Source organism: Pieris rapae, chromosome 1 (assembly GCF_905147795.1).
Source record: "Pieris rapae chromosome 1, ilPieRapa1.1, whole genome shotgun sequence".
NCBI lineage: Eukaryota > Metazoa > Arthropoda > Insecta > Lepidoptera > Pieridae > Pieris > Pieris rapae.
Genome location: NC_059509.1, coordinates 380,459 through 395,856, shown reverse-complemented (window position 1 = coordinate 395,856; position 15,398 = coordinate 380,459). Strand labels below are relative to the sequence as shown.

The 15,398-nt window shown below is 35.4% G+C and overlaps 1 protein-coding gene across 4 annotated transcripts in view; it reads right to left on the bottom strand.

The window, feature by feature from the left end:
• Positions 1-48: 48 nt before the first annotated feature.
• The window catches only part of LOC110995767 (semaphorin-1A), a 172,109-nt gene continuing 156,759 nt past the window's right edge, over positions 49-15,398 (bottom strand). Inside the window, exons 4-17 of one of the 4 annotated variants that reach the window (XM_022263079.2) lie at positions 13,955-14,150; positions 8,529-8,633; positions 6,983-7,071; positions 6,421-6,562; positions 6,096-6,298; positions 5,790-5,935; positions 4,989-5,071; positions 4,539-4,767; positions 4,266-4,414; positions 4,015-4,140; positions 3,713-3,923; positions 3,369-3,576; positions 1,179-1,349; positions 49-892 (exon numbers count right to left, since the gene is read on the bottom strand). In XM_022263079.2, coding sequence (XP_022118771.1) covers positions 1,269-1,349; positions 3,369-3,576; positions 3,713-3,923; positions 4,015-4,140; positions 4,266-4,414; positions 4,539-4,767; positions 4,989-5,071; positions 5,790-5,935; positions 6,096-6,298; positions 6,421-6,562; positions 6,983-7,071; positions 8,529-8,633; positions 13,955-14,150 — 1,968 coding nt within the window. In that variant the 3' untranslated portion in view covers positions 49-892; positions 1,179-1,268. The remainder of the gene's footprint in view (positions 893-1,178; positions 1,350-3,368; positions 3,577-3,712; positions 3,924-4,014; positions 4,141-4,265; positions 4,415-4,538; positions 4,768-4,988; positions 5,072-5,789; positions 5,936-6,095; positions 6,299-6,420; positions 6,563-6,982; positions 7,072-8,528; positions 8,634-13,954; positions 14,151-15,398) is intronic. The other 3 variants (XM_022263082.2, XM_022263080.2, XM_022263083.2) reach the window with 3 other exon arrangements.

The following is a 15,398-nucleotide window of genomic DNA, read 5'->3' as shown; positions in this document are numbered from 1 at the left end:
TTATACGTGTATAGGATAAAGTAACGAGGATATTAGGAAAACTCATGATATTAAAATGAACATGGAAACTTTATAATTCTTATCATTTATTCAACCTTTTAAGGTCGACATTTCAAGCTTTTTAATAAAGACTTAAGCATTTTAAGTCAACTTTCATCTCGACTCGCAGCGACATAGTAGATCTTTAACTTTTAACTCTAAAGTAGTAAGAAAGCGACTCGTGAATTGCATGTTCCTCGAATGAAGATAATATCAAAGTATGAGAAAACTTGCAACGTGTCGTACCAACCATGTAGCAACATGTTACCAACAAAACTTATAATTTACCTAAATTACCAGTAAACTATGCTTTCTAAACGATCTACAAAGTCAGCCACCGTACATACGATACTTATAATTAAAAAAAATACACTCTGAGAAACGTCTGTAGAATAAGAACCTTTGGAATTACAAGGTCGTATTCTAGAACGTCTCACAAGTCACAACGTAGTCTCGATCACTATCGATGCCGTCAACAATGGATCCATAGCGATAAGCGGTTCGACAAATTTAAGTTCGATCCCGTTACAGAAGTGAGCATCGGTCGGTCGCCGATAAATCACACAGAACAATCAAAGTTCATCGTCCATCAACAACAAGTCGGAATAACAACGTCGCACCGGGACACGTCTCTCGGGCGAAAACAAACACATTCACAATCGATAACAACGCACCGAATGTCTTCAGGGGCGGGGCGGCTAGTTGCGGTAGATGTAGGCGCAGGCTTGGGGTGCGGGGGGCGGGGGCGTGGGAGGCCTTTCGCCCGATGGTGACGGCGAAGACGACGGCGGTGACGGAGACGAAGAAGATCCGCTGCCGGTCACGCTGCCCGAACCGCTGCTGCGCTGCGACACTGGAAATCGTTAGAAGCACATCATTGACATCTCACGATCAAATAATTTTCACCGGTCTCCGTGATAATGATTGACATTTAGTCTTTGTTAATTATACGTTCATTTTATGAAAAAAGAAACCATTTAAAATGTAGCAACTGCAAACACGCGATATGTTCTGCGTTATTAAAAGGCAATTAATTATCTTATTTCACTAATATTATTTTGAAAAGTTGTTCAGTAGCCGCGAGTGATTTCAAAAATTAATCTTCTTTTTCACATTCTCCATAAAAAATTAAAACTCACCCAAGGTGTGGTGATGGTGCGCATTATGCTTATGATGATGCAATTGGTCGCGCGCGTCCGCCCCGCTTGTTTCTCAGAGATACACCTTTTTCACTGAACGCGTTGTCGAGAAACCGTTGTCGTTGCCCCGCCGGTACCCATCGCCCTGCGGTCCGAACATTCCTGCGTTAACTGACATGCCGCAGAAAAATGATGTTAATGAGGCGTTAGTGAACTGATGCAACTATTAAAAGCTTTATACTCCAAGATTAAATCGTGACATCGGATTCTGTCTAAAGACAGCCATCAAACGATAGATCTAATTTCTGCCACGAAACATCTTGAGTACGTAACTTGTCATTGTCTACATGTAAGCAACGATTACAAGAGTGGTTAATTGCATGATTAATGAAAAGCTTAAATGGATAATGAATGATCGTGATGAAATATTAAAACTGGGAACAAAAACTTGTAAGTTCGCCGTTATGGTTAAAAGTAGTCAGGAATTTACAAACATTGATAAGTGCGGAGCTAGATTTGAAAGTGTAACTTGCACGCGTATTTAACAATTAATATTGTAAGTCAACATGTCAGGTAAAATTCATATGAATTAAAATAAATAGTCTATCTTGCAGGTAACAATTTAGATGAAAAAGTCTTCAAGTTGCAAATTACACTTGTTTGGTTAATGTCATTGATATACAAAAAACCCAAGATGCACACTCAACGTCTAAAAAACGTCCTCAAAAAATGAGCGCAACATTCTAAATTGTGCGCTCATTTCAAATAGTCTCGCGATGCTCGCGTCTGGGAGCAGTCGTCAAAAATGTCAAAGTGTTCTGTAAGAAATTGTAAAAATATCACGTCAAGAAGGCAAAAAAGGATGGGATATCGTATTTTCGGTAAGTAAAAAACTTTATTGATTAGTTTTTGTTGTTTTTATGACTGATTATAACAAGCAATGTGTGAATTATTTATTTTTTCTAAAAACTACATTCACCGCACAAAGTTATATACGGCAAACTTCAATGGCTGCTAGTTCAGTGTTAGAACAACGCATTGCAGTCTTCTTTTTATTTTAGTCGCATTATAAAAATTACCCTGTTCTAATAAGTGGAGTCGATTATTTTTATTTGTGTTTTTTATTATAAATAAATTTATGTACTATTGAACTTTTTTGTGTGTAGTTTTTGACAAATATAATTACGCAAATAAAGTATAGGTCAGGAGGTAGCCAATTTAACATTGTTTTAATGTTCGTAAATATTTTGATATTCCTTACAGATTGAAATACCGGATGATGGCGGTGATACTGAACTGTGTCCTACGAGTTTAATGTTTAATTTAGAAATTGAAAAGAAATTCAAATCTCCTACCACTCTCTAAGCACGGGGTCAATTTTGGATACACCTCGAAAATTTCGTATAAAAAGCGAACTTCACAAAAGCCGCAAAAGGTTTAATTAGCAAGAAATAAGTCATTAAAAACTTAAGGAAAAAGAATTCGAGATTTTAAGAAGACTATTTCACTAAAGAATGCGTTAAATGTTTTAACGAAAAGGTTTAAATCGTTTTGAATTGGTTCAAAACAATATTTGAATAAACAATTTTAACAGTTATTATTTGTTTTTTTGATTTACCCATATTATGCACCAAAAACATATTTATGCACAAATAAAAGTATATTTATGTATTTAAAACACAATCTAACAAACTCTTAAAATACTAAATAGTAATGTATAATGAAAAAAAAGTCATGTTCGACTCCACTCAATACCTTGTCCTACCGACCACGGTCGGTTGTCAAATTTTATTGCTTTAAGTACACTGCGTTATAATTACAACTTTAAACAATTCGCGTAAGGTTGATTTTGCAATAATATATGCTTGTAACTTATAGAAAGAGACAGAAATAGTGTTTCGGGACACTTTCGAGCGTTACTTTTATTCGAGACTGTGCATCTTGGGTTTTTTGTATATCAATGGTTAATGTACTAATGAGGTGACAGGACTGACACTTTGATTTGTACGGATTTTTTACTCTCTTATATTTGATAATTATTACAAAATACAATACAATTCTCTTATGGCCTATTGAAATCGTGTTCGTATTGAACGAAAGAGCCGAGCGTACATAAAACTTCGTAACAACATATGCCAGTGCCGATCACCACGCAGAAGCCATGCGAAAAAACGAAAGAGTAGAACTGACATTGACCTGATGCGAGCGCAGGGTCCCGAAGTTGTCCCGGCGGTAGGTGTCCGGCTGGAACTGGAAGAGGGTTTCGTGGTGCGGGTGGTAGGGCGGGTGTTTGCGCAGCGTGGCCCTGGGCGAGGCAGGCTTGGGCTGAGGAGCCAGCACCGGCTCCGCGTACGTCACCTCCTCCACTTGCTGGAGCAGCTTCGGCTCCGCTTGGATCCTGGTCGCGAAACGCTTTATTACGTGCTTGCTCTTTTAACGGTTAATCTGTGACATCGGCCCACAGCGTTGAAAGTGTTTACTTACGGCAACTCGGTTACTTTTGCTTAGAATTGCAGCATGACTCTATTTCTTACCTATTAATATTCTGCCTCTGCTCAAAATACTCATACTCCGTGTCGGGGTAGGGCATGTTGTCGTCGTCGTCCTTCTTGCAGCGTCTTCCACAGATGTAGCCCGCTGCAAATCCGGCTCCGAGTGCGGCTAGTGCCCCCGCTGCCACCGCCAACGCCAACGTCTCTACGGAGTATGCTGCTGGAGGTGGATCTGCCGCTAAGACCTCTGGGCCTGGAATTTATTAAGAGTGCAAATTACAGTTTTGCATAAGGAGTTGTTTTACTTTGATTGATCATTTCTTAATGTCTTTCATTTTACGTACCTTCGTTATTATTGTTGCTTCCTTTCCCATCTTTATCCTGCACAATATTTATGACTTCTCCTTTGTTCTCTCTGGCGTCATCGTACAGTCCGGAACTGAGTCCACCGACTGCCCCTGCGTCCTTACCTGTTAATATAAATTGCTATTAACTGAATGCCTAACATGTTTATAAGTCAATTAAAATACGTATAAAATTGAAATATATTAGTAATAGCATTCACAATACAGGAACCAAGGCTGAAAATACTCACTATGAGGACAGGCAGCGTGACTACCAGTGCTGACGCTCTGGTAGAAGGAGTTCTCATCGAGCCAGCGACTGACGCCGTGGGAGAACGCGCGACATCGCCCCGCCTGCTTGTCCCACGCACAGTACGGGTCTTGCAGGGCCACGCACTCTCTGTAAAAGAACTTGCTTTTAGAATCCTAACCAAAAGTTTCTTTGCATTCACTTTTATAAGATATCTTTCGTTGTACAGCAGATACTACTTATTGCCGGTTTAAGAATTTTTCACTGAACTCACGAGCAAGAACTAATCTTGTCACTGGAGCATCGATGCAGTCTCAAACTTAGGACTTCCTTATCTGACACTGCAATGAGTCTAGCCGCATCTCGACCAGCTCTGGCCACTCTCAGAGCTCGAACCGGAGACCCTGCTCCGAAGGCCTGCAGCTCTTCGATGACTACGGGCGCCGCGCGTTTATTCGTGTCGTACGATACTGCGTTTATCGCTTTTATTATTTTGCCATTATCTGAAAACAAGAGTTAAATATTTAACATTAACTAAAAATAAGAAAATCAATCCAGGTACTAAAGTGTTGGTAAAAAAGGTGGTAATGTGTTTAATTTCATTTATTTTCACAATGATATACTGTACTTTTTTCGTTTCGTCACCGACATCAAAGTCAAGAGAGAGTAAAGTACCTATACTTCTCTCTCTCTATTATCATATTAAAATGAAATAATTTTGTACCTGTTCCAATAAATAAAACATCATAGGCTTTTCCTCCTGGTGTTTTCACCTGTGGGTCTACAGCGATCTGTGTAAATCGGTAGCTGAAAAAGAAACACTTTTTAAATAATGGTAACACTTTAGAGAGGGAAATCTCCTTATTCAGAAGAGTGAGCTTGGTGCATTAAAAAAATAATTTAATTTAAATTTAGAATTATGATTGACTTCCGGCTTAATTAAAATGGAAACAACAATATTAGAAAAAAGCATAGATTTGAAAAAAATATATTGTTATGAGGAAGGATTTAACGAGTTAAGAAGGATTTTTGTAAGGTCGCAGTGCAAGTCAAATTACCTACTCAAGTTTTATGCGTTTTCAGGACTGGTTATACTACTTTGGTATAGAAACATTTTACAGTGACCTAGTAGTTCTAGGTACGAGATAAGGAGGGAATGATGCGCGAGAGAGGGGAAGATTAGAACCTTCTCGAATCCAGCGATAGTAATAAAAAGCATGATCATTGTTCCGAGATATCGAGTATTCTGTGCTTGTTAATTTAATTTATTTGTGAGTGTTTTGTTGTCATAGTAGTTGGATTACTGTATGTTCCCCCGTTATTTGAGTTTTCGTGCGCAACTATTTTGATTATGTTTAAACAAACTCTTGAAGAGATCGATGGCCTTTCTATCAGAGCTCGTAACAATACCAGATTCAAATTAGTCATAAAATCTAAATTGTTCAATACCTTATAATAATAATTCTGTATTCTATAGAACCTATTATTTAAATATGAAGCCTTTTTAAACACAACAAGAACTTACTGAAAACTGGTTCTAATAACGATCGGTTCGCCAAAGAACGCTGGCACCGATTCGTCCATTAGCGCATGCGTTTTGATGAAGTTCAACGTTTGATCCGGCAGCTGCCTGGAGTCGTTGTGACAGGTGCCCGGTCTCGGCTCTGGTACCTGAAAGAATACGTCAATTTATTAGACGTAAGAACTGAGAAACTGGAAGAGATATCTCAAAATTGAGTAGGGCACCCAATAGATAAAATTAAATTAATAAAAATTTTATTTTTCAGGATATATGATCGGCTAAAATCGTTCAAAACTCAGTCGTAATTACCTTAGCACTATTAACAGGCAACCAATTGGAGTTGATAGCACTCTGTTCCTTGAAGGTTCCTTCGAAGGTATCAGCTATGTCTTGCATACTGAAAGCGCACACCGCACTACCGGATATGCTGTTTGGCGGTGTCGTGAAGGTACCGTAAATTAACTGTGCGTTCAGACCACCGTAAACACCTTCTATCAGTTCTGTAGTGGATTCTGAAAAATTATGCGGCAGAATAAGAATATTTACCCCTATTTAAAGCCTGGTATATATATATATTGAGATAACATTTCTACGCAATACCAAGGATATTATAATAAAAACCTCGCAGACTTACGAATCTCGTTAAAATAGAAGGGGAAGTCGCCAGCGACGGAACAATTGAGTCGCGACTTGAGGAAGGAAGTCCAGCGTTGCTTGAAGCGGTGTGGGCCCCCTCGGTCGTCGCGGCACACGCGCGCCACGCGGGAGAACACAGACTGCAATTGTTTGGAGGCTCTTTATTTCAGGGAAGTGGAAATACGTTATGTTTCACTGGAGACTGACGGAGTTTTTAAATCGAAGACAATATTCGTTCCTTTCTAATTCGCTGTTGTCAGCGGCTCACTATTTTAATGGTTACTTCCGTTTCTTGGTTTTAAAAAGGTCACCATATAATGGTGTTTACTCACAGATTCATTCAGTAAGAGAAATGGCTCAATTTAATGAAATAAATAAATAATAATTAAGCAACAGTAATTTTTTAATGTTTTACTGCTAAAAAGATTCGAAGGAACATAGAACACTGTGAACTATATCGTACGTAATTAATGTATTTCCTAGTTACATTCAAAATAATTAAGCCAGTCTCCGCAAAGCCACATTTATGACAGTAACAGCCGAAATAATACATAAATTACCTTTCCACAGTTGATATATTCCACCGCTGTTTCCCGAAAGAAAAAGTACACGAAATTCCCATGTACTAACGAATTCACGAAATCGGGGGCTGAAATTCAAGTAAACGTAATTAGTCTAAGGACACCATACTAATGCCCTGAGTAAACATGTGATTAAGGCTGTAACCCTATCGTCTGTGTCGATAATTTAAATGCCAGACTAATCCGATTTATCGATTTGTCGCGTCAAATGTCACTGTGACAGTTGCGAAAGCCTGTTTGATGTGGAACGAGGCTGGATTTTGAAGCATATTTCAAATATTTTTTTTAAATTTAAAGCAATATATTATGCTGTCTAACTTTAAAAATAAATATAAGTAATATTGTCCTTGTTAACACAAAGATTTTTTTAATGAAGTCAGTTAATGTATAGACACTAAACCTAAGTTTAATTAATTATTAAAATTATTAATTTGGTCCACAAAATAATTAGTAATATAATTTTTTAACAACACAATAAAACAACACTAAACTTCTACTGTCATTATTATTTGTTAAGTTAGTTCTATTTTCACTGAAACCAACATTGGTTTAATGAATAGAAATTATATTATTTTCGTAACCAATGAATCGGCTATAATAGATGCGCAGTGTTGACCATTTCATTAAAATCAATATATTTGCGTATTTCATACCGTATGTATGCAAATTCTGTTTCGACATTTTAACGAGCTACTATTTACGTGTTCGCGTGTTCTGAAATAATTATTGAATATTTTTTCACTCAACACCCGAGGAATTGGATTTGTTTTCTCGTTTTTTTTATGTTACCGGTTAGAGGTTCATCCAATATTAAGTGTTACCGCCCATGCACACTCGCACTGTCAAAAGGCTCGCAAGCGCGCTACCGGCCTTTTAAGAGCTGGTTCATTAATTGTTTTGGGCTAGTAGAAAGCTGTAGTAGATGTCCTGTCTGTATCGTTTTGAGACGGTTTTCTCGGGATATTTGTTTTACCTTGTTCTTGCAAGTATTCAATTGCGCGCATGGAAAAGATAATTCATACCCAGGACTGTCAAAATCGCATGCCAGGCTTAATCCACTCTTATCCGTTTCTAATAAATGCTATTTTCTTAAATGAAAAAAAAAAAGATCAACAAAAACAGCGACACTTCATAATGTATTCCTTAATAAAAAGAAGTTTTGGTGAACGCTTTGTGTACTTTGTAATCGAAATGACTATTAGCTCCTCCTCAGAAAATTTAAAACGAATTTAAGCGTCTAAAGAATTTCAAAAGTTTGCCATACATTTGAGGACCTTCTTATATGGGACGACGGAAGGCAACCCTGTTGGTCTACAACAGTTGCAAGTTCTGTCGATTGAGTCTACTGTTATTCTTTACATGGATGAGTTGATCATATGTTTTCTTTTTACAAGTGCTCTTTTCCTAACACCACTTACAAAGTTGCCACGAGGGCATGTTTAAACCGACATTGTTACTATGATTTGGAAAACCGGTTAAAAGATGTGTTACTAAAACTTACAAAGGTTTTAGGGGTCGTATTTACCGTTTAATGTCATAGAGTCGTAAGGCTCAGTCTGAAGTGGTTCGCGGTATATTATGGGCTCCATGCCACTAAAATCTGCCACTGTGCCTGAATACAGCTCCGCATCTGAAAATGTTAAAAATGAGTTAAACATAAAGAACCCAAATTCTAGTTACTATAAATGTTCACTTAGACACACGGGTGATAAAGGGTTTCTCATATATAATAATTATCAATGTTATTTCTTAATGGAAGAAGTAGGGAGTAGTATGGAAATATAATTTTATTTAACTACAAAAGCATGTGTACTCAATTCATTCATTCGAATAAATCTCGAGGAATCAATAGCTTTATTTTTAATGCGCATTGAATTTCAAGTTTTTGAATTAAAAACGTACACTGAAAAGAAGTGAGATTTCAAAGAGCTCATAAGTTGTGAGTTTGTGTGTGTTCGAAATACATAATTTTAAATTTATAATATTTGATGAGGGTGATCCCCACATTTTTGATTAGTCATTGTACATTATTGCATTGTTAGATTTCCCCGGGTTACATTAGACGAATTTTTATTTTGTTAAATACTTTTTGTTAATTTTAATATTTGATAACAGTTAGGTCTACTATTTAGAATTTCATAGTAAGTGTTTAAGAACTATTGTGAGGCAAGGCATCAATCAGCATCAGTTTAACCTCTCCTTGTTCCCATACTAATTTCTTAAGAATTTCTCCAAATCCTTACGGCTAACCATATTGTTTCTCTTTCTTCCCGATAAGAAGACATTATAAGGAGATATATCTATATATAGAGCTCAGGACTTCTTTTTTTAGTATGAATTGTGTATCGACGACCACCGAGGCGTTCTTTGTGGTACAGTTTGCATTCTGAGCGTATTTATTTTTAAGAAACTGATTCTATGAAGAGTTGTTCTTGAAGGCTTTCGATTAGTTGTACATGCTGTATTGTTGTTTTTGTACATATATATAAATGTAATAAAGTTGAAACAACAGAATTAAGATCGAGTTACGTGACTGGCGTTTAGCTCTGAAGCAATTAGATAATATACCGAGCTATTTAAAGCCTTACTGGGAATTTACAAGCTAGTGACCGCGTTATGTAAAGCTGGTGGGAATTAATTGTATATTATATGAACATTTAAAATAATTCTCTATTTTTATTATGTGACCTTTATACGGGGTTTGTGTTTTATTTTTTATTTATTTATCTATGTATCATGTCTTCCATCTGTGGCTATGTATTTGTTTGCTATTATATGTATTTTGTGTTAGCTGTAGGAGTACAAAATAAGAAAATAAATAAATAAATTTATAAATTTATTTTGTTTTTTTTCATACCTATAACCTACTTGATTATACTATAGGTGGTATTTATTAATAATTCCACTTCTACCCAAATTGTTCTTTTTGAAACTAGTCACTTAATATGAATGTGAAAAAAAACCTCTTTATAATATCCAGTTAAACATCTTTGGATGATTCAAGAATTACTTCACATTTATTATTATAACCATAAATCACAATTTTAGATACATTTGCATTTAAAGCTACTTCCACTTCCGTTCTTATTACGAAAATTGTTTTTCTCCCAAAACGAGTTCATTTTATCACAGGCCTGGGAGAAAAATTGTGTTTCGTCAATCGTCTGCTTTCTACGTTACGGCCTACAGCAGATGGTGCTGAAATGTATTCATACGTTCCATTCAATTGTGAGCCGTATGGTGTTGCCGTAAATATCAAAATAGTGCGCTTATATTTGATTCATTGCTAGCCATATTGAGGCGAGCGTACCCTGCAATGTACCGCATTGCAGTGTTCAACGAAGCTTTGCAGTAATAGCTACCCAATATTTCGGAATTAGAGGTGTAATCTTAATAGATGTTCGTTCTTGTAATGAGCCTGACTGTATCTCTAGATAATAGTATTTTAAGTTAATATTTTTTCACGTTAGAGAGATTTCAACCTGACCTTTGTCTATAAATTGAATTAAGTTTACTTAGTGACTTTTATATAATGAAAGAAACGTAAAAAACATCGAGAGCGATAAGGCCGCCAGTTGCTTTTCATTAAATTATGTTTAATTTTTTTTTCCTTTTATGTAATGCAATGAAGTGTTAATAAATAAATAAAAACAGTTTATATATATTTAATTAATATACATAAATAATAATATATTTAAATAGGATACAAACTAAAAATCTATTAACCTAAATGGTCTAATATGGACATAGGCAACGTTCGCATCGTATGACACGTACATGAGTGTGAGTGGATGTCGAAGTGCATTACAATAATATCGATAACTTAAGTGGCATTCCCAATGCACAATGTACTATGTAACACGATATGATGATACTTTACATATTCCACACTCACACTCTGCCCTGGGTTTGCATAGATGCATGTTAAGTTTACAACCAAGTAGAGGTGACTCAATCGTGACCTTTCGTGTATTGTTTTCTTTCAACTGTTTCATACATGTGTTAGTTAATAAAGTTTTAGTGGTTTGCATAAAATATGGTTTTCCTGACAATATAAACGACCCAAGTCCCGTTATTATAAAAAATCTTCTGTTTTTACGCGATTCAATAAAACAGAATTTATTTGACTTGTATAACTTTTTTCATGAAACTCTATTGTCTAGATTTCTACTGTACGTATCGAAACTGACATGTTTACAGTATACGTAAACCTTTTGTTTCGCAAATAAATATCGTATGTGAGTACTACCTATTTGTATTTTTTTGCATAAAATTTATAGTCAATCATCAAAAATCACCTTGCTATTTTACTAAAAATTATTAATTAAATATAAGACTTACTAACACACACATTTAAGGCATGTTGCATCATCGTTTTGATAGTCTACCTCGATAAAGCTTTGTCTACCAAATAATTCTTAGCTTAATAGCCTGCTGCAGTAACACTTTATGCCCCTCCATTATCTAATACTGAGTTCATCTCAAAACCTAGTGTTACTGAACAAATTATTGCCCTATGTATCGAGTTACATACCGCTAAGAACGGCCGGTTCCCGAGAGGGCCTCTCGCCTTAATTGGACCGATCAATAGTGGATAACTAACCATAGCTGTGGTAATGGACGTCTGCTTCCACTGTATTAATGTTTTAATATTACATTGGATTACCTCCTTTGATTCGTATTGAATAAGGATATTAATTGGATCGTGGTTCGATGTTTTTGTGAGGTTATAGCAATTGTGTGGGGAAATCGTGTTTATGTGTTAATGCGACGATGTCAGAAATATAAATGAAGAGTTTATGTTGTAACAGATTTAATTCGTAATGCATATTAATAAATGCGATTTTTCTTTGACAGTTTACGTAACTTAATATATTATATAAGCGATCTTTCGTTGATTTTCACGTGATAAATGGTTGTGGAATTTGCTGGGGGATGAGCTAACGCAAAGAAAATTGGACTAAGGGACAAAGGAATAATTGATGATGTACAGTTGCGTTGCATAAAGTGTTTAGACTGGGGAGTGCTCAAGAACGTTTGCCTATCCTCGAATGTACATTCAAATTAGCAAGTGTCCAATTTTCAATGTGCAACTATTGTCATGTATTGCCATTGATGGTCTATTGATCATATTGCATACGTTCTAAATAAAATAAAATCAAACAATACAATATATTAAAGTCAAAGTTAAAAATCATTTATTCATATCACAATTTACACTTATGAATGTCAAAAAAAGGAATATATTAAATTCTTCTAATTTTCCATTAACTGCCAGTTCTCAAATCAAGGGCGTAGAACGGAAGAGTAGAACTGGTAATAAACTCTCCGCCACTCTTTTTAATCGCCAAGTAATTTTTTTTTGTTTTACACGTATGTAAGGAACTGAAAGCATTACACCATGTTCCACACGACATCTTAAATAATAATGATGAATAAAAGAAATTAAAAACAAAGATTCGTCTTACATAGGTGGGTGTGGAATAAATTGTTTATTTGTTAAGGATGATTTCTAGTCATAGCCAAACCTTGAACAACAGGGATGAAGTGGACATTAAAGAATTTGGTTGGAAGTATTAACTATTCCAGACTGTTAATCACGTCAAGTCACCATTTGTTTTAAGTTCAACATGAAACATACAAGTAGTATATGTATGTGGTTATGGTTAAGATCAGTTTTTTTTAATTTTATGCTAATAAAAACAAATTCTAAATAACACGGCGTAGTACATAAAATTGAAGGGAATCTTTAAAAAATTAAGGCTATGCCAGAGATCTCTCGAAGTTTCATTGTCTCGTCACGTATAATGTATGAAGGTACACAATAGTATACCACCCTCCTGGGCTTCTTTCAACTCAACAAAGAGTGGCCATTGTGCGCTATCAGACTGTGAAAGTGGGTTCAATCGATAAAAAAGATTTCCATTTTTCCTAATTTTCTCACAACTGGCACATGTGTTGGAGTTTAAAAGCTATTTTTGATTTTTTTTGAACGGAATAATGGACCCAAATCAAATGCCTTGATTTCGTGTTTTATTCATAGAAATACGTTTTTTTGAACACTCTAGAAAATTGATATGAATAAAAAAAATTGATGCAAAATAGACTGTATTACAAAACTGTATAGGCTAAAACGTATGTAGAAATTCAGATTATAGAATAGTCATATTTATATTTTTTGTTTAATATGAGCTCTAGCAATGTATGCTCTGTGATAACTTTAGTTCCACTACTGCGTAACCAATCATTGCCAAGGTAAGTGTAAGTTCTACAAAAATGTATTATTTACTGTATTTAGGTTAGTTTTATCTCGGCTTAGTGTTTGATGGTGAATTGAAATATCTCGAATTAAGTATATCACCTACATTATGACAAAAGCTATTTAGTTAATAAATGCTCAGCTCAATCTAGTTGTTCTAAATGGAGGAATCGTTTAAAACCGTTTAGCTGCAACCTACATCCCGAAAAGAATTGATGAAAAGTGAGAACATAAAAGTTATCTACCGTACATTTCAGTTTCTAAACGGCCCGTCATGAAAGCTGAATGTGCATAAGATTGAATAGTGAATGTGAATCGCCTTACGTCAACGTTAATCATGCTGACCTGTTTGTTTTTGCCCATTCATTCCCGGCTCATTCGCTCGGAACGGCTCTGAATGTTACGTATGTTCCGAAATGAGACAAATCGTAAAATGAATGATTTGTCACTCATTATACCAGTGTGTTTATTTCAATTAAAAATATTTTTGAGTAATGCCTATGTATTGCGATGTGTCATTTGGATAATTTTACCTAAATGTCACTATAGATCTTACTACGCCCTTGACTTGCCAACTGGTACTTAATGTACATTTTCAATTAATTTTTTTTTGACGTTCATAAGTGTACGTGTTTACCTATATGAATAAAGATAATTTGAGTTTGAGTTAAGTAAGCGAGCAGTTACAATACCTGCATATACAGCGGTTGAGTTGTGTTCAGGGTCATAGGGGCAGACTGCCTGCCCCGACTTTTCCTTTTCCATGTGATAGGTGTCTCTTTGGACGCCATACTCCCGGCATACGGGTTTGAAACTGTTGGTCCCACAGATAAGTAGCCTCCCCGATCCCAGGGATACTAGCACTCGAATGTAATTTTGACAACTTTCCTGTAAAAACAAATAAAATTTAATTCACGCAAAAATAATTACATTTTATACTTACATTCTAAAGGTTGTATACATACTATAGGCAACGAATCACAAATATTAAAATATTTTTTGCATTAAAAAACTTAGTTGCGATTAAAGTATTGATTCCAAGACCTAATTTTTCATGGCAGTGAAATACGGATTGACGATTTTTTACTATTACAAAGACACGAAAAGTACAGATGTCAAAGATATATTTTATAGTGGATGAATAACCGTCTAAATAGATAAAGCGACATGAAAAAATAGAGAGTAAACAAATGATTATTTAGACACGTACATAGTAAACAACGTTATTTATGTATAAGCGAAAATGAATTAAAGGAATCTGTCAGCATCCAAAGAGCGGAGGAAATGTGTTTTCCTAGCTCATGTCACTACCAATTTGAGTTGTTTTTGCCAGAAGTCACAAGTGTCGGCAAATCGTTGTGCACCTTGTTACTTCACCGTATGTGTGGAGATAATATTCGGAATTTTCCGCTTCTCATATCAAGTTAATGTGGATGAGCAAGATACGTTACTCTCATTTTTACATGGTTTTTATTTTAACATTAACGATTATCTTAAAAGTATATTTAAGGTTAGGTAATTCCAGTACTATACAAATAAAATAAATGACTACGGGTATATGTTATAAGTATTTCATGGCTTTATAATTGCCATGTAAGTTTTAACACACACTTAAGTGTGTCAATCTTTAATTGGTCTCAATTCAATTAAAGATTGACACTTAAGCACCGTAAATATATTTCAGCCGTAACACTGCTTTATGGATTTTTTGTACAGAACAGTCTATTGCATTGTCTATGACATATCGCATACAATGACAGATTACATTAGCATGCAGAGTCGGTCACGCGACTCAATCCGGATTTAGTCCAGCCCGCTTGATTGGATCGTATGTTGATTCGATCCGATTGCCGTCCGACTGAGAATTTAACGCGTACCGATTCAGTGGATCAATTCAAAGAATAAGCTTTATGAAATTTCTTTCAAAAAAATAATCCTAAATTCTACCAAACAATGATTTGTTACAATCTTTAGATTATTACGTTTCAGTCTCGAACGTGTAAAATAAAAATAAAACCTATTTGACGGCTGTAAATGCGAAGATTTTACATAGAAGTGTAGTACTAACGTAAACTTATTAGAATATAAAAAACGTAATATATTTGATAATTGTTAACAAAATTATACAAGCAATAA